Source organism: Clarias gariepinus, chromosome 11 (genome assembly GCF_024256425.1).
Source record: "Clarias gariepinus isolate MV-2021 ecotype Netherlands chromosome 11, CGAR_prim_01v2, whole genome shotgun sequence".
Lineage (NCBI taxonomy): Eukaryota > Metazoa > Chordata > Actinopteri > Siluriformes > Clariidae > Clarias > Clarias gariepinus.
This window is the reverse complement of record NC_071110.1, coordinates 26,267,022-26,289,915: the sequence shown is the minus strand read 5'-3', so window position 1 is coordinate 26,289,915 and position 22,894 is coordinate 26,267,022. Positions and strand designations below refer to the sequence as shown.

The 22,894-nt window shown below is 41.3% G+C and overlaps 1 protein-coding gene across 4 annotated transcripts in view; it reads left to right on the top strand.

The window, feature by feature from the left end:
* The first annotated feature begins 486 nt into the window (after nt 1-486).
* Nucleotides 487-22,894, top strand: part of sgsm2 (small G protein signaling modulator 2) — a 55,119-nt gene continuing 32,711 nt past the window's right edge. For all 4 annotated transcript variants that reach the window (XM_053508001.1, XM_053507999.1, XM_053508000.1 and 1 more), the window contains exons 1-2: nt 487-587; nt 8,567-8,642. In XM_053508001.1, coding sequence (XP_053363976.1) covers nt 528-587; nt 8,567-8,642 — 136 coding nt within the window. In that variant the 5' untranslated portion in view covers nt 487-527. The remainder of the gene's footprint in view (nt 588-8,566; nt 8,643-22,894) is intronic.

The following is a 22,894-nucleotide window of genomic DNA, read 5'->3' as shown; positions in this document are numbered from 1 at the left end:
AGCAAGAATGAATAATAATAATAATAATAATAATAAGGGCTTGGGTACAATATGTCTTGACTTCCCTTAGACTTCCATACAAGAGGACAGAGAGAGGGAGAGAGAGAGAGAGGGAAGGCATCACCCACATCTCCTCTCTGTCGCTTTAACGTCATCTAGCTGAGAGGCTATAAAAAGTGCGCTCAGTGGATCCTGTCCACTTCAGTATTTAAACAAGACACGGATCCAAAAATACATGGCGGAGCAGCGCAGGCCGCGCGCTGATTAACGCGATTGGTCAGCCAGGCCCGGGAGGGGGCGTGTTCGTCTGGGTGACGTCACAGCGGCAGTACGGAAGATGGCTCCGCGGCGCGTTAACGCGATTCTCGGATGCGTCAGCGCTCAACAGCCACAATACGCGCTCGTGTGAGATCAAAAATAAATAAAAAATAAAATAAAAAACTGCAGGAGCGGAGAGACGGCGGAGCGTTTAACCCGCGCTGTGAGTGTGTGAAATCGGTTTATGCTGTGCGCTGGGTGTCGGGGCGATGGGTTCATCGACGGAGGAAGAATTTAAAGAAAAATTGCTGTGGAACGTGAAACGGGAGGTGAGTGTGTGTGTGTGTGTGAGAGAGAGAGAGATATGTGAATGAGAAACATGGAAGGCTGGTGTATATTTATATAAATATATTTATGCATGACATGATCAATGCACAATTGCAAAGGCTCGTGAGTTTGGTGCTTTGATGTTGGGGGAACTTTGATGTTGATACAATGAATCAAGTCGATTCTCCTGTAACCTGCTGAATGATGTGATGTCCAGGTTCCTGTTCACGCCCCTCCTGATGATGATGATGATGATCATCATCATCATCACTCAGTTTTAGAGGGGGAAAAATGAATGCACACTGAATTACACACTTTTCCTAAAAGATAAAAAAAAAAAATCGATTTCTCTAGGATTATATTTCATTCCGACCTTATTGGATTACCAGCACAACCTGTCATTGTTATTGTTACAGTTAATGTTTAATGATGGTGGCTAAGTCTGCGCGTTGAACCTGTTGAATATTGCACAAGGAAATGATTTGCATCATGCACTCTGTTTTTTTTTCTTTATATATCATATCTACGCATGAATGCATAAACATTATGACCGTCGCTCCAGATCTACACTGTTTAAATAACTGGCTGTTTTAAATGAATGTAATTTCTCAGATGTAGCACCATCTGGCATGCAGCTTCATTTCCACTATCCTTGTGAGTCATTACTGTATTTGTAGTTGTACGTGTATACAGGATGAACAGAAACAACACTGGAACAATAGACTTTAGACTTAAGCCGTGGACTTAAGTTAATGCATTCAACCTACTGGACATCTCAAATAAATAAGAGCAGACTCTTGGATTTGATTTCATGCGTAACTCTTAGTCCCGTTTCTTTTTGTCTTTCCTCGTTTTTCCAGGTTTCCAGATTACAATTTCAAAACATAATTTGTCCATATTTTTGAAAAAAAGCTGTTCATCATAACATGCATTTGTTTTTCTGGTAGTTATCGATGCTCACTCCAAAACTAAATTTAAACTGCGAAAGCTCTGGAACGAGTGCACGGCGGGTGCCAAGGTCTAATCCTGATCCTGAGATTGAGTTACTGTTCGTGCCAAGCTTCTGTGCATCTTCTTACCCTATCCATGTGGGTTTCGTTAGGCTTACCTCCCACGTGCCAAAAACAAATCACTGAGCTGACTGCCTATGATTGCACCTAGGTGTGAATGAGTGTGTGAATGTGTGCGCATGGTGTCCTGCAGTGGACTGGCAGCCTGTCCAAGGTGTCTTCCAAGCCTATATCCCATGTTGTAGAATAGGAGCTCAACTGTGACAAGAATAAAAACAACTATCAGTAGAGACTGAGATAAATGTTTTAGAAATGTAAATGAAAGCTTGAAAAATGTGAAACCATAACAAACCAGCGCATATGTGGGCTTTCTCTAAAAGTGTTGCCAACGTTAAAATTATATAGAATAACAATTTCCCATCACTTGATCTAAAGGACCCAAACTTGTTCCATCATGACAGTGCCGCTGTGCACAAAATGAGGTCCATGTGGACATGTGGTCTTGCCAAGGTTGGTTTTGTTAGAAATCAAGTGGCGTATACCAAAACCTGACCGTTACTCCACTGAACGCCTTTGGGATGAACTGCAATGCTGACTGCACCCCAGAGCTCCTCGCAAGACATCGGTGCCTGACTTCTCTAATGCTCTGGCTGAATGAGCAAATCCCCACAGCCACACTCCAGAAATCTAGTAGGATGCCATTTCCAGAAGACTGGGGATTTATTTATGACAGCAGCATAAATCAGGAATGGATGTTTATAAAAAAAAAAGAAAGAAAAGAAAAAAAAGAAAAAAAAGCACATTATGGGTTTAATGGTCAAATTTTTACAAACCTTGAAGCCATATAGTTTAGAAGATACTAATAAGTAAGATAAAAGTGAAACAAAGTATGAAATAAGTTTGAAGAACATGTTTTTTTTTTTAACAGCATACAAATTCATCAATTTTTTTTGTATAATCACTCCCACATATATTATTATTTGGAAGCATCCATCCATTCATATATCTAGGAACCTTTAAAGTCTGACTGGGGACAATGGAGGCTAATGGGGATCATTGGAACGCCAGTTAGCTTAATCTGTATGTCTTTGGACTGTGGGAGGAAACCAGTGCACCCCTAGGAAACTCACCAATCATGAGAAGAACATGCAAACCCCCCCAGACATAAGGGAATTGAACCTGGACCCTGGATGTGCAAATAATACGTGTAGACTGATGGGTAGATTGACGAACGAATAATTAAATCTGCAGTCCATTGGGTTTGTGTCTGGCTAGCAGTACCAAAAATGAAACCTGTCTTTACTGGGTTATAAATCTGCACTATAACTGCTACAACGGCACTTGAACTCAAATTGGGGTTAATAAATCTATAGGAGTAAGTATAAAGGATCCAAACGATTATTGATGATGGGATAAAACTCGTTCATCAGCCTCGTCACCCTGGACGACCGTTTTGACCGAAAAACCCACGTCTTTTGCTCTTTTCCAAGAGACACAGACTGATGTTCTCTGTTCAGTCTCTACCCTCAAGAGTGGTGCGGTGGCTGGAGTTAATGAGGAAATGAATTTTTAACGTCATCCTGTTAATGAAGTTTTCGAAAGGTTTCGTACATCCATCTCTCACAGCTTTCCGCCTTTTGGAGCGAGTCGAGCTGCAGTCGTATCGGAGGACTAGTCTTTATTATACCCGTCGTGGTTTATCGAACGTTTTAAAATGATTCTCATCAGTTCCACACACACATTTGAATGCTCGTCCTTACGCTTTTCACGGGAAAAACGGATATTGATTTCTTCGTCGGCGCGGTAATTGAGTCAGTATCCCTGAATGCATTCGGATAATTTAGCCACCATTTGTGTCCGTTCCATCAGTGCAGCATGAGATCAGTAGATCAACGAAGAAAGCATACTTTCAAATCTGGAAATGTTTAGTGGATTGGGAGCATCTCTTAATGCTGGGAGTCAATCCTCTTCTCCCAGCCCTCTTTGTGTTACACCTCAGACCTCTGTCACTATCAGCTGCACTTAGCGGCCTCCTTGTTGCCTAGGAACTGAAAGCATCAGCCACGACCACAGAAGTTTAACTGCATCAATTCACCATTTATACAGCTGCAGCTTGCAGCGAGAGGATGATTGTGCGAGGAGGCTTTCTCCACGCCGAAACAGTTTCTATTACACTATAATCGTTACTCTTAGTCGTCTGCGCTTTGTGCTCATGCAGCATTATAGCGCTGAGCATCGTTCTATTTCTGTTAAGTTTTGCACCCATAAACGTGAACTTATATTTCTATGTATAAATATGCACATTGTGTTTATATACTACAGGCAATTTGGGAACGCCAATTAGGCTAATCTGCATGTCTTTGGACATTGGAAGGAAAACGGAGCATCTGGAGGAAACCCACTAAGCACGGGGAGAGCATGCAATCTCCATGCACACAGACCCCGAGGTGGGAATCGATCCCAGACCCTGGACGTGCAAGGCGACGGTGAAAACCACTAAACCAGCGTGCCATATATTACCTTTTATGATGACTGTCGGAACAACTTTCGTTCTAATTTGCTGTGCTGTAATGAGGGAGGGATCTCTCCAGTAGTGGTCAGCAACCTTTTACTCAGAAAAATATGAGTAATTCGGATTCATTCATTTATTCATTCAGTCATTTTGAGGAACCACCTTAACCTGTGCAGGAGGCAGCAGCCTATCTCATAGATTCTGGGCACGAGGCCAGGGAAACACCCCAGATGAGTATGGTGCATATGGGAACACCCTGCTAGGTGCTAGGAGTGGCCATGCCGTCAAGCTTTTTGACACTGTTTGTCTGTCATTTGGAAAGAAGAAAACAACAACAAATAATTCATCCAAAAAATCATAAAATATACACCCACTGATCAGCCAATATTGAGTAGGTCCCCCATTTTGCCACCACAACAGTGATGCACTGTGTCTTCTGACACCTTTCTATCAAAACCAGAATTAACCTTTTCATTAATTTGATCTACAGTCCACTACGCTTCTATTAGATCAGATTACAGTTCCAGCTTTCACTCCCCATCTGCATCAGTGAGCCTTGGCCAGGCTTGCCAGTTCGCCAGTTTTCCTTCCTTGCACCACTTTTGGTATCTCCTGATCATTGCAGACCAGGAACATCCCACAAGACCTGCAGTTTTGCAGTTGTTCTGACCCAGTCGTCTAGTCCATCACACTTTGTCCCTTCTTACAGTAGCTACATTGGTATGTTTATTTCTTTTTGTTCTGGATTTTCTTCATACTGTATGTGGTTTTTCTAATGTATCTCACACACAGTGCTATACTGTACCTTCTGCATAAAATTGAATTCTATAGTAATACCCAGACTGTTAACTCGATTCCCTTAGGCGCTACAATTTTCTTCGAATAAAACATGTGTTTGTAAATTGCTGTTTCCATTCCATTGTGTACCTTGGCTATTCTTCGTTTTCATGCTCTCAAATCCTAAAATCCCAGGTTTTTTCTGCAACAGCCATTTTCTGCTCATCATAAGTCTATTACAGCCATTTAAACGCAGTCAGGGACCGAGGCTTTATCATCTGCCATGGCTGCAGTCACCCGGTAGACAAGTGAAACATCTGGGATGCTTCGATATGTCTATAAAACATGTACGCATCACCTGACGGGCCCCCTTTATCCTCTAGCTGTAATAATCCATGAAAAATGACTTCATTAAAGCCATTGTTCCTGCTGTCAGCCGAGCCGGAGAATGTGATTTAGTGCTATATTGTTCATCCCGGTTCAATAGGAGGCTCTTCCAAGCTCGATCATTAAGCGTGCGTTACACTTATCTGTCTGCATTTTGTCACCCTGTTTAAACCTGTTGAACCATGCAGTCAGAGCTGTGTAATATAATTGGGTGTGTGTCAGCCACTCAAGTACCAAGTGCATGTTTAAAATATTTGAATAAATGCCCTAGCTTTTGGTGATAAGAGTTTCTCTACAATCATTGGAATAACAGGAGTTTATGACATTCTCAGGTATTTTTATTAGCTGTGGTTCTCGTTTACCCTATCCACCAGGTGTAGTAAGAATAATCTGGAGACCTTCTTGCATAGCATTGGTGGCTCAGTAGAGGTAAGTTTCTCTCCTGCCATGCGGTAGGCCTGGGTTCAGTTCCCACCTAATGTAAAATCCCAGCCACTTGATTTAGTGCTTGGATAAAATAAGACGGTTGCACTAGGAAGAGCATCCAGCGTAAAACCTGTGCCAAGTTGTGTGCGGATCACATGATCCTCTGTGGCGTCCCCTTTGACGAGAGCAGCCGAAAAATCTATCTCATTTTGGTCATGTGTAAGATCGTTTACACCTGATGAAGCATAACAGCTTGTAATCAAAATCAGAGCTTTGACCGCCAATGCTAGCGATACACTTCTATAATGGCTACTTACTAGAGGTGGTGCAACCCAGGAATTGGTCTCCTTTCTTCTGATCACCTTAGCATCATTTTCCTGATTGTACGCATCCACTGTCTGTGAATAAGTGTTGCTCATTGAACAACTCTTCCTCATCATACAGTGCTCTTTCAATAAGCTTAAGTGAAGTTGAACTGCTGGCTTGAACCGCTGGCCTGGGTTCAACTGAAGTTCCCAGCTGCTTGCTGTCTGATTGACTGGTAAGCCTATGGGCAATTATCATTAGTTGATGATTGAGTAGGTTTCCCTTACTGTACCGTGTGCTGTTAACTATAATGGTTCGATCGCTAAGCTGGGCTCATTGGAAAAGCTCTCCCAATATGTGGCAGACATTATTATGCTCGCCCATTATATCCATCTAGGCCAGTAAGGTCTGTACTGGGGCTTGTTGAGGGTGCAAGGATTGTTGAAAACCGCTGTAGCAGTAGTTCCCTTGGGCTACTAAGTGGATTATCAGCCTATGGCTGGATTTCAAATGTCACAGACGGAGATGTGTACTCGTTTTATCAATAGGAGAAAAGGCTCTAGCTTGCTGGCAGATGCAATGCCTTTCTTACATCCTTTACAATCTGGGAACAGTGTGTTGCTGGACTTGATGTTTTATATCTAAGAGAGGATTGGGAAGGCATGGATGGACTTTTTCACCATTACCAAGTCAACTCATTGCTTATTGAATTTCTCCCCGATGAAGGTAAAAAGCACACTAGTATTAGGATGCTCTAGCACACAAATGGCCTCTTGCTGGATGTAATGCTGTTCCTTCCCACATTACACACAATTGGCCAGGGATTACTTGGACTATTTATGCCCTCAAGATGGCCACAAGGGCCTTCGTTTCCATTGCTGTTTTCAGGAGTGGTAAGAATACCTTGGCAGCTTCCTTTCTCAACAGATCTGATATTCCAGCAGAACACAGAATAACTGCTGCAACCTAGCAATCTAGGCAATGTTTCTAAATTCCTGAGCCTTGCAACCTGGCATCTCCATGGTCCAGGTTCGATTCCCGCATGGACTTTGCTTGTTTTCGCTGTGCTTGGTGGGTTTCCCTCCGGGTTCTCCGGTTTCCTCCAAGAGTCCAAAGACATGCAGACTAGGCTAATAGCATCCCAAATTGCCTGTAGTGTGTGAATGAGTGTGTGTGTCCTGCGATGTATTGGCTCCCCGTCCAATACCTTGGCAGCTTCATCTCTGAACAGATCTGATATTCCAACAGAACACAGATCACATGTGCCTCCCCTAGAATAACTGCTGCAACCTTGCAATCTAGGAAATGCTCCTAAATTCCAGAGCCTTCCAGTGAGTAGCTCTTATGGGAATGATGACCAGATCTTATAAATTTCCCTATTCCCAAAATTTTAGAAGGGAGCAATCTTTTTGTGGATCATGAACCTGTTATGACATTTATGTAAAGTGTGAGGAGCCTCTTGTCGTCATGATTCCACAAGAGCCTACTGTGTTCCTTAAGCCTTCTCCTTACGAGTCTATTTAAGAACTCAAACTAAAGTGGGTGTCTTTAAAGACTGCATTTTTTTTCATTTTTTTTTTACTGGCACCCAGCAAAACCATGGAAGAACCACACGTTTTGACAACAAGCATGTCTTGCATGCATTTGTGGCCAGATGACTCTGGGCTAAATCGGACCTGTGTTTTTTTTTTTTTTGCCCATGGCCATATCACCAGACTGGTTATATCAGTCGAAATCTCCAGACAGGTCCTTGTTTTGAGAGTGTGACAAAAGATCACATTCACTTGTCAACTGCACCGCTTTATCCTGTATACAGGGTCATGGAGGACCTGGAGCCTATCCCAGGAGACTTGGGGCATGAGGTGGGGTATATCCTGGGTGGGGTGCCAATCCATCACAGGGCACATACACTACAAACACTCATTCACACACTATTGGCAATTTGGGAACACCAATTAGCCTAATCCGCATGTCTTTGGACTGTTGAGGAAACCAGAGGACCCTGAGGAAACCCTGCTTATAGACAGTCTGTAAAACAAAACAATATTTAAAGTTATTCCAAAATTAGTCCTATTTTTTTCTAATCTGATGTAACTGCTGAACTGGTTACAGCCAGAAGATATACAGACTAAGATATAATATATTTCTTGCCTGTCGCCCCCAGCCGCAGCTCCCACTCCAGTCACGCTCACTTGCACAGTCCAGGCAGACACCCACATCCCACCCTATTACAATGCTGTAATTACTTTCTCTCCTTCAAGCCTAAAACTTCCAGGAAGAAACTGTGATTAATTAGAGTGCCTGGCACTCTTCTGACAGTCGAAATAGACCAGAAAGATCCATTTACATTTGTCACAGCTTCCCCCATTCCCAGGGGAACTTATCAATTAAACACTGTCTAATTATAATCACATGCTGTTTTACGATCAGGACTAATTAGCAACTCTTAATTTCTTTTGGCACAGGCGTCAGGTGGGCACAGAGCTGGACCATCACCTGCGCATTTGGACGGCATAACCATGATACGTGTTCTTTATTTTTTTTTGTTTCATGTTTCATGCAGGTGAAGCAGATTATGGAGGAGGCAGTCACCAAGAAATTCGTACACGAAGACAGCAGCCATGTCATCGCTCTGTGCAGTAAGTATAAAGCGAGACATCTTCGATATTTCCTTTATGTACTTCCCGGCTAGATATTAACCCAGTTGTTGAATAGCTCTCTCGTAGCTAATATCACTGTGACTCATCACGAAGGAAGTAATTTTGATGTCATCCGGATTAACCGCGCGCAGGTTTATGAACTAGGGCTTGAAAGGAGTCATTAGGGACAGCAGTGTGTTGAGAGAAGGCAGCTGACTGGAAGTGACATGGTGGTCCTGGAGCTTTGGAAAGGAGCCAGAAGCGTACGCCAGTGTGGACGGGGAATAAAAACGCGTGACTCACCTCTCTCTCGCTTCGATGACGTGGAGGCAGGTGGATGCAAGCAGTACTACAGTATATCAGTCATCACTCACTGTATATGTGGCACTGATTCACTGTTAAGCAGGTCTGTACAAAATGTGCCCTGATCTAGCATGACTGCCACAGTGTCGATAGACGATATTACTTCCTGTAGTAGGCGAAAAATTTCTCTGTCTTATTATTATTATAAATCAATTCATCTTCTATACCACTTATCCTGTATACAGGGTCGCGGAGGGCCTAGAGCCTAGGAGTCTCCCAGGAGACTTGGGGCACAAGGCGGAGTACAGGGTCTGGACAGGATGCCAATCCATTGCGCGGCATAAACATACACCCACTACACGGGCAATTTAGGAACGGCAATTAGCCAAATCTGCATGTCTTTGGATTGTCGGAGGAAACCGGAGAACCCGGAGGAAACCCACCAAGCACAGGGAGAACATCCATGCACACAGACCCGGCGAGGGAATCAAACTCGTACCCTTGAGGCACATAGCGACCGTGCTAACCCCACAACATTGTGTTGTGTATTGTTGTTATTATTATTATTAGTCTAGAAATGCAGATGTTGTTAGTATTGTTTCATGGTTCTGCTTTACACAAATATACTGTACCTTCAATGTTTACTAAAATATTAAGACTTTGTCATCCACCATCTATTTTAGAAATAACCAGTTTATAACATCTGACTCAAAAATCTGATCTCTGCATAAAATAGTGTCACATTTCCCCCCCTCTCTTTTATACACGGTCATCTATAGTCCTGTAGTTAGACTTCCCACCTCTCCCAGAAGTTCTGGGAGCTTCCCATGTATTGTTTGTGGCACAAATCATATACGTTATTCCAGAAGTCGGTTTATTTATTTATTTAAGAGCAAGCGAGTGTGGGAGAAAGCGAGATAGAGAGAGAGAATGAGAGAGAGAGAGACACACAAACACACTGATTTGTTTCACTTTGTGCTAAGTGAGCCAGTCACTTTTCTCTTATTCTGCTGTGCTTTACATTCAACTTCTCTCTCGCTCTCCCTCTCTCCCTCTGCCTCTCCATCAATTCAGTTGAGTTTCATGCAGCGCCGTGGCCGAGTCGGCAAAAAAAAGAAAAGTAAAAAATACATAATGCACTTCACCCCAGAGTGTAGAGAGTAGAGAGTAGTTTTGCTTGCTGCACTGTTTGAGACAGCGCTTTTTCTATCGCCCATAGTGGGTTTAATGGTTGTAAAAGTCAGTCTGGAGTGTAACAGTCTCATTCGTTTATTACTGTTCGATAGCTGACATTATTTAAACTGACTGGCCTTCAGCAGAAACCAGAGTTTTACAGAGGGTTTCAACTCCCAATAGCTGAGGTCTACTTTATATCTTTTAATGTTGGACACAGCCTGCAATTCCAGGTATATAAGAACTCCGAGAACTATTTTTTTCCGACTAGCTTAAGTACCTACCGTTGACGGGAAAAGAGTTTGTAGAAATAGTTAAAAATTTAAAGCTAAAAATAAGCTGATAAGCTTTAATGTAATCAGTGATAATCTTATCGGGTTGAAGCCCACGTACACGTCTGTCCGTCTTCTGCCTAACGTATCAATACAAAGAAATAAAACGTATTCCTTTCTCAAATTTCAGATATAAACCTTTTTTGGAAACAAAATAACAAATTCAAAAACTAAATAACTAAACCCAAAACAAAATAACAAATCCAAAAATAAGTTAACAAATTAGTTTGTTTTCTTATTTAGGTTTGGGTTTTGTTATTTTGTTTTTGAAATTGTTATTTTGTTTTGGGTTTTGTTATTTTGTTTTTAGTTTTGTTCATTTGTTTTTGGATTTCTTTTGTTTAGAGTTTTGTCGGACACCGTAAAATTCACTTCTATCACAGATGAGAAATCGCAAAAGTTGATCGGATAAAGGTAAAGTTTTGTCTTAAAACAACTCCAGCACGTTAAATTTCACTTAAAAATATGAACTAATCCCAGTACAAATATTAATTAATATCTATTGTTTAGATTGAGCAAGTAGCGCGTTAGTAGCTTATTTTAAAGTAGATTATTAAATCCGGCACATAACTGTTCATAACATCACTTTACTCAACATTTTGATTTCACAGGTTAAACTTTTGGCAGATATCTAAGTACAGCAAAAGTTTCATTAAACCATTCTGTCTAGTGGTCGATTTAAGACGCACCCACATGTGCAGTATGCTGTCAAAACTTGCAGTTTGTAATCTGGCACAAAACTGCTTATAACGTCAATTTACTGCACATTTTGGTTTCAAAATGGTTTGGTTTGGATTTTTACATTTCTGGCGCAAGTTTAACTTCAGGCAAAAACCTAAGTACTGCCAAAGTTTTATTAAATTCTGTCCAGCCAGTTTTGCGCGATCCTGTGACATAATCTGGCTGGACAGACATACAGACAGACATACAGACAGAATTTTAGTTTTTCAGCGTCTTGTTTCAGTCCTCAAATGTATGAAACATAACGATATCATTGAAATAGTGAGTTCTGACCAATGTACAGACAAAACCTTTTTTTTATTTATAGAGGCTCTAACACATCTTCTTTTGTTCTTTTCTTCTTCTTTTCTTCAGTTGTCTAGACTACTCATAGTCTAAGAAAGTAGTCTGGCCCTAGTTAACTGAAATATTCCAAACCCTGTAGTGGTAGATCGCACACATAAACACCATTAGTGCTGACTTATTGTCTAATGAATTATTGATTTTTTTTATTTTTTTTTATGCTCTGTATTCACTTGTATGCTAATCCTCTTCAATACCTTTTCATGCTAGCATGCACCAGCTTTCTTGCTAGAGCTAGCCAAGATTGCATTTAATGTTCAGGCATGTTACAGTCGTTAGTCTGCCCAGTACAGCAGAAATCATCAAACTCTTTAATCTTTTTGGTTTGTTTTTAGGATTAAATGGCAGTTTTGTTTCATTATGTCCGCACCAGCTTCTTCACTAAATGTTTGCTGTCTCTACATTGAATCATTACCATGAATAATTTCCTTTTATTCACAGAAATATCATTGAATTGGGGTGGCACGGTGGCGTAGTGGTTAGCACGGTCACCTGGCACCTCCCCATGCTCGAGGGGTTTCCTCTGGGTTCTCCGGTTTCCTTCATGTGTCCAAAGACATTCAGATTGCATCCCAAATTGCCTGTAGTGTGTAAATAAGTGTGTGTGTGTGTGTGTGTGTGTGTGTGTGTCCTGCAATGTATTGGCACCCTGTCCAGGTGTACCCCGCCTTGTGCCCTAAGTCTCCTGGAATAGGCTCCTGACCCTATATACAGGATAACGCAGTATAGATGATGAGATGACGATCAAATTCATTCATTCAATACATGAAGTTACATAAGAAGAATCAAACACATACATGCTTTAAGCTCATCCTTTCATCTTAACTACAACTTTTTAACGTGGCAGGTGTAAAATAGGCATGTGCAAAAAGAAGTAATGTAATCTTAACCAAACATTTGCCCGGTATTGGAGATATCGTCCATCTGAGGCAGAAGATGGAGCCATATATAAGCAGTGGAAAGCCGCGTGTGCATTTGTGTGTGTGTGTGTGTGTGCGCGCGTCGTGTACCTTGTTTTTTAGATGCACGAGAGAGTCGTGACAGCGAGGATGTGCTGGGTGAGAAGCTTGCGCTCAGACAATGGGGGGGACTCTGGGAGTACTGCCAGCTACAGTGGGAATGGATGAAACACACAGCAGCTCTCTGTTAGTTTACATCAGAGGCACACAACAAGGATTCCCCCGCACACAGCCTGCGTCCTCCACAGAGGAATCACGCAGATGACCCAACCCACACAGCCACACTTCCTCAACAAAGTGTATTTGGAAATGCTGTGATCTTTTCGAACGCAGCTGATGAAAGGCAGACTTAAAGCAGCAACACATAATGTTGCCTTTCAGGATAAAAGAGGAAAAGGGCGTTTGTGCAAACGTCGAGTCCGAGCTTGACCTAGAAGTATGTCTGTCAGGATGGGAAGAAAGCAGCAACTTTTCTAGTCTTTGTTTTTTCTGCTCAACTTCGACTCGCACAACGTCCAGATGGCTTCTGTGTGAAGATCCAGGACGCATGTCACCTTTTTCCAAACTGATCATCTGCGTCCTGATCATGCGTTGGATGTGTGCGGTTAGAGGTGGTGATATGTCCCTCCGTTACGCCCCTTCTCGAGAGAGAGAGAGAGAGAGAGTACACACTGTACCACTACCTCCATGACACCGATACATTAGCTACTTAACAGGTTCCTGGTAATAGCCTCTCTCTTTATACCGGCTGCTTGTTTGTGAATCTCGTCTTTACACTTTAAGACCACTCATGAAAAAAGGCATTGCTTCGGTTTTGCATATTGTTTTTTTTTTTCTTTGCTTTGAAATTTCCTTAAAGGTCTCATGTTTTACTATTTTCTGAACATGTGATTTAAAGATACCCAACATGTTTGTTAATGCTCCAGCTGAACTAGCCCTTTAGATACTGCACTTAATTATAAGTTAGATTCCGTTTATTTCACAGCCCCACCCCACCAGAGCCGGGCAACAAGCTGGCAGAGGGTATCTTCTTATATGATGTCACATTAGGGGTAAAAAGAATCAGTGCTTGTTTTTTTTTTTTTTTTTTTTTTGTCACACTCATACAGATATAAACCTTCTCAAACCCACTCACTAACCAGTCCAGAGATACATGCTGCTCAGTAACAATGTGGTTTCTGTTTATTTTAATTTAAGTTAAATGTTAAACTCTTGTATTTTAAGTTAGTTTGTATTGTTTAAATGCTGCGCTTGGTTTTTAAGCAAGAAATCGAATGTTATAAGGAACGAGGCTACATTTAATTACTCATTAAGGTTTTAAATTGTAACAAAATCGGGGGAAAATGTAATATCGAATCAGGATAGTATTGTGATATCGTATCCTGACTGATGATTCCCTTCTCTAATGAATCTCTTGTAGTTGTTCGGTATTCAGGGTGCCAAGGATTTCCTTTTTTATTTTAAAGTTCGAAAGCATTCAATTTTTCATTTTAAATCCATCAAGTCTAATATGGTCTTACACTTGTTAATCCCATTGTGTATTTTCCAGCGTTACAGCGTTACAGGGGGCATTGCTGGCTCAATGGTAGGTTACTTGCCTGCCATGTAGAAGGTCCGGGTTTGATCCCTCCCCTAATGCCCCAAACCCCAGCCACTGGTGCAGTACCGGTCCCAAGCTCGCATAAAATAGGAGGGTCGTATCTGAAAAAACCTGTCCCAAGTTGTTGTACGGTTTGGATGGTTCCCTATGGCGACCCCTCAATGGGAGCAGCCGAAAGACCAACTACAACGACAACAATTTAACAAATATCTCAATCTCCGGACTTTAGGTAAAGAACTGAAGAAGCTGCCTTTACTTTTTCCTGAATTTTTACTGTTGTTTACTGATTACTGAGGCCATATGCAGTTTCTCACCTGGGCACGTTCAGAAGTCTTAATAAGTAATATTGAACTAAATCCCAGTTGACGGTACTTGTTTGGTTGTGCAAAACAAATGAACATCTACTACTCGAAATCTCCTGATGGTTGTCGTAAACTTGCAATTCAGTAAATCGTTTTCGGCTTTTTTTATCGTGGATTTTGCACCAAAATTTCGCGTTAGACCCTTAATGGAAATATGGAAACATATCATGACAACCTGTTGCAGGCGGACAACAAGGACATTCTGGGTTATATCATCCAGCTACCTCTGGAGGCTAATTTAAACAGTGGTATGGATAAATAACTAATGGTGCTTTTACGGTCTTGTGTGCTACATTTGCAATAAGAAGCACTCAGGGTTTAAGAAAAGCTTGCCAGATTGCACGCTGAACATCTGCAACACTGTGGTAATTAGGTAGTAATGACTGAATGAATAGAGATATGAGTCACTTGTGTTTATCTAGTATTGCCACTGCAGATTCTCACAGGGCAACAAAGATTGAACATGCAATTAAAAGTGCAGACACCGAGACAATAAACATTTAATTGCAAGCACACGTGCTTTGTAGATGGCGAACCTGCTCCTGCTTTATTCACCAGACAGCGATATCGGATGCCATGATGCTTACTGACCCCCCACACGTCGTTCAAAACATTTCAAGCTTCTATAGAGAAAAGAACTGCCGCAGCTTTTTGGCCTGAATCAAGGTTGAAAGCCATGTTCCATGATTGTTTGGTTTTCTTGATGCACTTTAGCCTTAAGGTCTAGATTCCTTATAGACTCAGATGGTTTAAATTAAACTTGCTCGTGCAGTGTGATCTTGAAGAAGAATGCAAACCCAGGACTCTTGCAGAAGATACAAAGGAGCATCAGAAACGAAGAGAAATTGTTAAAAAGAAATAGGGAGAGGTGAAAAAGAGGTCAACGGTTCGACTCCCGACACTGCCGGATTGCCTCTGTTGGACCCTTGAGCAAGGTCCTTCACCCCAAGTGCTCAGGGCGTTGAGCTGGCAACCCGACTCTGTAAATAACTTTCACAAATATAGTAGGATTTTTATTTAGTGAAGGTTTTAAAGAAAAAACAGCTCTTCTTTTGCAACTGGAAGGTCTGAAAACACATCCCAGAGGCATCCCGGCTCAGAAATGTCAACACATAATCTCAGACCCAAATTCGCAAGTTCGATTCCCGGGTGATGTTGTAGCCTCCCGCAGCCAAAAGTTGAGATAGAGCAGATTGGCCCAGGAGGGACGCACTTGGTAGTTGTTGGCGTGATGGAGGAGTGCCCTAATGTAAAACACTGGCGTTACCGTTATCTTTCCCAAATTTCTTCAAAACCCTCACTTTTTTTTTTATAGCAAGCTTAGTTCAGTGAATTAATGAGACAAGCAAGAACAGCAAACTTAATTTGAGCATCTCTTCCATCTGTTAAAATGTAGTGAAACAAGCTGTGGGTTGATGAAATGTCTAATTATTTACTCCAAACCCCACTTTGGCAGGCATCATTACATTTGAAATTGAATCTCGTTGTGGAACTAATTTAGAATTACAAGCTGGGAAAGTCACTAGAGGCCTGGGAAAGGGCTCAGGTATTCCACCGCTTACTTCGTCTCCATGACAACTTAGTGTCCCTCTCAACACACACTTGGCTATGTCAGAAGCTGTTACGTGCAAATACATTCTCTCACACTAGCACACACACACAAACACACGCACACACATATACACAAACACGGGCAATCTATTTTCTCTATTAGGGGTCCTGATTAGGGTTATTTCAGGATTTCCGGAGGCTTTGTGGCTGGGTTTGGTGATGACAGTGGGTGGTGTTTGTGAGTTTTGGCATGTCTGACAGGCCGCCTCTGAACTCTGACAGATTTGGGCAGAGCGGTTTCAAGAGGAGCGTTTCGAGATATCACACTGGGCATGTCGGCTCTCCTGCAGCGTGACTCAAACACTCAGTCGATAAAGCTGAGTCGGATCCGGTGGTAGGGACCATGAGAAACACCCGCAGGCTCCTTGTTCTCTCTGATTTAAGCTACATGAGATACACTCTGGGGGTCCTTGTGACATATCTGCAACACTCTCTGAAGCCATTTTTACCATGCTCTCTTTACTCCAGAGCACATACTGTAGAGATGTCTGCTCGTCTACTTTAACGCAGGGATTCTAACAGCGTTGAGTCGGAAAAGGGTTAAACGCGAACACGGGCTGCAAACGCAGGAGACTGACACCGCAATTGATTATGACCTTCTACATTTATTACCTGGTGAGAACAAGCTCTCAAGGGCTTGAGTGCTGAATTTAAACTTCAATGGTGTGACAACAGGTGAGTTAATGAAGAAAAAGAAACAGAAGGAATTTGATGTGACTCAGAAAACAAATCAGCTGTTGCTCATCCGTACTTACGGAAGAGAGTGGTGCAGATGGAATGCATCATTTGTAAGGATATCACCAGCAGACCGAGGTTATGGTTTAACCAGAAAGAAGATGCCGATGATTAATATATCTCAAGTAGCTGAAGTGTCCTAGTTGGTTGAAGTGTCTTAGTTTAAACAGTGAACCCTTCTAGTCCCCTGCTTTGTTTTTTAGTTTTGCTTTTATTAATGTTTTCTGTCACCCAGGATCCAGTTGGATTTCAATTCATTGCCATGCTCACACATATTAACACCCTGATTTTTACCTTCTACACAAACCTACAGTACAATGGTATAGTAGTTACTGTAAATACATATACTTCAACATGGAGTCGGCCCCCCTCTTGCAGCTATAACCGCTTCCACTCTTCTTCTTCTTCCACAAGATTTTGGATTGTTTCTGTGGGAATTCGTGCCCATTTATTCTGTCATGTCCACATGAGGTCAGGCACTGATGTTGGACGAGAAGGCCTGGCTTGCAATCTCCGTTCCAGTTCGTCCCAAAGGTGCTTGATGGGGTTGAGGTCAGGGTTCTGTGTTAGGGCCAGTCAAGTTCCTCATCAAATCATGTCTATATAGTCCTTGTTTTGTGCACTGAGGCACAGTCATTTTGGAAAAGGAATAGAAAAGGGCCTTCCCCAAACGGTTTCCACAAAGTTGCCACAGAAGCATAACATTGGCCAAGATGTCTTAGAATTCTGAAGCATTAAGATTGCCTGATTGAAACACCTGAATTCAATTAACAGGTTTGTCCATATAGTTCATATGTAAGTTAAAATTTATCATAGCCTCGATCCAAACCATTTCCACATGTTTGGGCCACTAAAGGAGTTCTTGGGAGGCCATAAGCTGGCTCTGGTGTGCTGAGAAAACCATCTTTCTTTATGGTAGTGAAACCCTGGGATAAGTGCATTAGTTTAGCAGGGGATTATATAGAGAAATAAAGGTAGATTTTAGTCTCATAACTGTGTTCTGTTGTTCTGCACAATTAAAAGTAATTTTTTTTATCACACTCCCTGTGTTGCATCTTTTGTCTTGTATTACTGATCATTATTTCATCAGATTTAATATTTACGTTTACAACATATTGTTAGCTAGTATAATAGGTCCAGGTCTAAGAATACCATTAAGTGTAGAAAACCTGTTTGAAACATTCCCCCTATTGCCTGGAGATCAGACATCCTTTTCCTTTTGTCAGGCGCAATTGAATATTCTTTCTGAGTCGGGGCAATGGCGTATTTTTTTTCCCCTGTCAATCAGATCAACACCGTGTAATCACAGGTGTCTGTGAGCTCAGTCATGTTAAAGAGGGCAGATCGTACTTTACTCCCAGTGTGCTCCCCTTGCCTTGTTAGTGGAGTCAGTGGGTGGAAACTGGAATTTATTTTTTTTAATAAATGAAGGAAGCTGTAATTCAAGTAGAAGTAGAAAGACAGAAAGGCGTTTAACAACCGAGCTGTGAACATTGCACCTGTAGGACTAGTGTATGTCTTGTGTTATGTTGGCTGGAATATGAATATGTAGACTTTTAATTACTCGACTTTCCTGTTTAACATGAGCACTCAGCTTGCACAAAGCAAACAGAGATAGAATGCCAAATGAACATCTTACAACCAGAGAGTTTTCACTAGCTCCTATCTCACTAGGTTTAACCTAAAAGAAGCCCATCCAGCCTTGAATGTTCTTCCAACGTTCTTCCAAAGTTTTAGTAGTTTTCTTTTCTTGTTTAGTCACACTGTAAACTCAGATGCTCCCAGCCAGCGCCCATCAACCACGACTCAAGGTGCTCATTGGACATCCGTGTTCTTTATAATCCCTTTTCCAGAGAAGCTATTCCACAGGGTTGTGCTTGATTAGAGAAGGCTGAATTGAGAGTTAAGCACAGGGTGGAATAACATGTACATCATTTTTTATTGTGAGGATGAATGCATTGTACAGATGTTGCTTTGCCTTGCACCTGTTACATAAGCTTGTAAGGGTAAGAGAGCAAGGAGATTTATCGGTTTAATATGTTTAATATTTCCTTTTCCCTTTATTATCTTTATTTCAAAAACAACATTTAGTCACGTTCATTTTGCCTTTATTAAGACATAGAAAATGGTGTAAAAGTGTTTTTTGTTTTGTTTTTTTAAACCCTGTGGTGTTTCTTCCCATCCCATTTTGGGCATTGAGATTTTTCATACGATTCAAAATCACTATCTATCTACTACTAAAATCACTACTAAAAAAGTCAGCATGCTCTTGTAAAACATTAGTATTTGCACAAGATGCAAGCGGTTTTCTATTTTCTGCTTTGGTGAATTATTTTAGATTATAATTAGAAATTTTAATTAACAGTTGTAAGGTTTTAGGTATTTGCCTGAGATTTAACCTGCACCCTGAATGAAATCAAAATATTGAGTAGAAATGAGGTTATGAACAGTTTTGACAGCAAACTGTGCATGAATCAAACTGTGGGTGCGTCTCAAATCGACCGCTGGACAGAATTTATTAAATCTTTTAATAAGATAGACAAAGAGTTCTACCGTACAGAAAGACAGACAGACAATAATATCACTGATTTACATTAAAGCTTATTTATAGCTTTAACTTTTTAACTATTTCTACAAACTCTTTACCCATCAACGACAGGTTGTCCCTTCACACTGTGAGACTGGGTGTAGTCTCACATTTTAATTGAATTTTTTCCCCCGATTTTCTCCCTATCCGCTCCCTCCGCTTGTGTGAGCCCACAGACGCTCCTAAATGACTGTAGAGCTGTGATTAATGTGGGACCACTAGGTACCTCTCATCCCTCCCCTGTGAAAGAGCTCGGCCAATCAGCTCTCTCTAGACCTCCGGCTGCGAGAGGTTACAGCATCACCCGGGAATCGAACTCGCGATCTCCGGATGGTAGGATGAGAACTTTACCACTAGGGGAACTTATATAAATCCAATAAGACGTTGAACTTCGGATCTACTCTACTGTTCTCTACCTTTCTCTCTTTTACATATACAGCTCTGATGGCAGCCCAGTATATTTGTTCACCTTTTAGTAAATGCAGCGGATGCCAGCTGTCGTAAAAAAGAAATGAAATAAAATTTACTTTCAACATATTGCCTCTATATGATATGTCACTCTATATTGTACAATCCTGACCCTATATTTACTATACACACACAGTGGTACCTTCTTAAAGCGAAAAATCTATATGTTGACTATACGAGTGACGCAGGCAATAAGATTAAGCATGGAAGATGATTAATCAAATTAAATTCAAAATTAAATTCAAATCAAATTTAATTTGTCACATACACAGTATGATATGCAGTGAAATGCTTATATGACCACTTGTGGCCTTAAAATCTAAATTATCAATAGAAATAAAAATAAATTAGGGAACGGAATAAAGAATAAAATATAAAAACCTTCTTTCTAGAATATAGAAAAACTGCAGATAAAAGAACATTGTATAAAATATGGGATATAAAATTTGTTTAAAAAAGATATTAAAAAAACTATCTGAACAAAATATACACAATAATAGCTGTACAAATATGCAAAATATGGAAAATGTGCAAAAGTGTGCAAAATAAAATGGATATAAATGTCCAGAAAGTATGCAAAAATGAAATAAAGTTAATAAATGTTTCGAAATGTCCATAAATGTGCATGCATGTACAAATGTATAATGTCCATAAATAGACTATAATTGTCAGGTGTAAGAAATATCTATAAAGTGCAGTGTGCAAAAGGATGTTTTTAGTCCTGTGTGGTATTTTGGTTGAGAGTTCATTCCCATTCATTTATTTATTATATTTATTTATAGAGTTATTTGGTTACCCATAATCCCGCAGCGCACAAAAGATGTGTACTACTTGTATTTCAAGTCCTTGCTTGTTTAGTAAGTTTACATTTATTTTTAATATATATATATTTTTTTTTAATTGCTCGTCTTGCACAACGCTTGCAGACAGAAGTTACTCACAATCTAAGGTTTCACTTGCAACCTGGACACTACAAAGAAAAAAAAAATTTGCATTGATGAGTCTACAAAGCCCATGAGAATATTGCTGTGAGTGTAAGTGGACAAATTACAATTAAAATACAATTAAAATACACCCACAACCGAGTAGTGAGGACCGGGTTACTCACAATCCAAGGTTCACCTTTTTATTGTGTTAAAAATCACATGTATTTCTTGTTGGTTGTCTGCCGTAGACCACTTTTGCGCTGGCAGGTAATGCTGCGTGTTCCACCGGCTACCACCGCAAGTATATTTCACACCTGTAAGAAACACTGATTTATATTTATAGATCAATAATATATATTAAATTTGTTATCTTATGAGAGCACTAGAAAATGAATAGAGACCAGAGATGTTGGCCCCTTGATATCTGTGTGTGTGTGTGTGTGTGTGTGTGTGTATGTGCGTGCTTATTCATCAGTGTATAAATAAATAACAAGGCTTTAAAGTAACCCACCATTTTAGCTTCCTTTCATTGAGCTTGGTATGCTTTAACACACTCGGCCTCGCAGCTCCTATCCGAGTGACGACATCATGCTGCTATTATTAAAGGTGTTGGATAAATTTCACACAGCAGAAATAGCAGGGGTTCAGTATAACTCCACAAATTCCCACAACCCTTCGTTTTAGCTGGGAGAAGTGGTTTAGTACTTTATTCGAGGTTAAAACGCTTTCTCCTTCCATTGTGAAAGGGTCATGATGGTTTTGTGCTCTCTATCACTGCAACTTTTCTCAAAATGTCTCTTCGAAATCAACACCTCTTCAATATCTGCGGCGCACAAAACGCCTCTGTCCGGCGGATCTCGACTGGCCGAGGCGTGTTTGCGGAAAGGGGGATGAAGTTAATCTTTACACAAACCACTCCTAAACTGGCTCACCGCTCCCAAACCACTACGGAGTGGGGTAGATGCTGTGGATGAGTCATTAAACTGCTCTCCCACTCGCTTCTCACGCTCGCGCTTTGCCCCCCCCTCTGTCTCTTCTCCTCGATCGGCCAGCGGCTGCACATTTCGTCCTCCTGATGCGGAGGAAGCCGACGCCGTATGTTTACAGACTCGACGTTGTGCACAGGGTCTGAGCGGTAACACGTAAATCCCTCAACACAGTCAACCTGTGAACACTTGTTTAGACCTCGCGGTGTTCAGACCTAATTGCACTAAGTGTCTGACTCATCTATGCTTCGCTTCTAATCAAACCGGAGCAGCCCCGGTGGTGGTAGCTACTCTGTTGTGTAGCAGTGTATTTTAATTGTACTTTGTCCACTCACACGCGGTGCTCAGCAATATTCTCATGGGCTATGTACACTCATCAATGCAAATCTGATTATTTATTTATTTACATTTTTATCTTTGTAGTTTCCCGGTTGCAAATTCCAAGTAATTTGTTTGTTCTGATTGGTGTGCAAGTTTTTTTTTTCTTTTTCTGATACTCTGGCACGGATGAGAAACGGCAACACTTTAGTTCTTTAGCTCTCTCACTTCCTCGTCTGTACACTCCGGTCAAATGGATAAAGGTTCAGATTTCATGCTAATACATCTCTCAAAGTCATCACGCTTGTCGTTTTGTAGGCCGGAGCTGTTTCTCAGTGCAACCGCGTTATTCACTTGCATTGTATTCGTTTTCTTTGAGTCCGACGTTTTAAACCTGTCACTTTAATTTAGACTAGTGTAAGAGTTTGTAGAAGGTTCAAGCTAATAGCCTCCGAGTGGCGCAGTGGTAAAGCGCTCGCCCTATCATCCGGAGATCGCTTGTTCGAACCCCAGGTGTTGCTGTTTTCCTTTCACAGCTGGAGGCACAGAGACAGCTGATTGGCCGAGCTCTCTCAGGGGGGAGAAATGAGAGGTACTTGCGCTCCCACATTAATCACGGCTCTACAGCCAATCAGTGGCGTCTGTGAGCTCGCGCACGTGGAAGGAGCGGCTAGCGCTTTCCTCCGAGTGTGTTACTCCGCCCCTAATGGTGCGTGAACAAGCAGTTCGAAAAGATGCGGTCGGCTGACATCACGCGGTTCGGAGGAAACAGGGAATAGTCTTCGCCCTCCCGGCTGAATGGTAGTAGT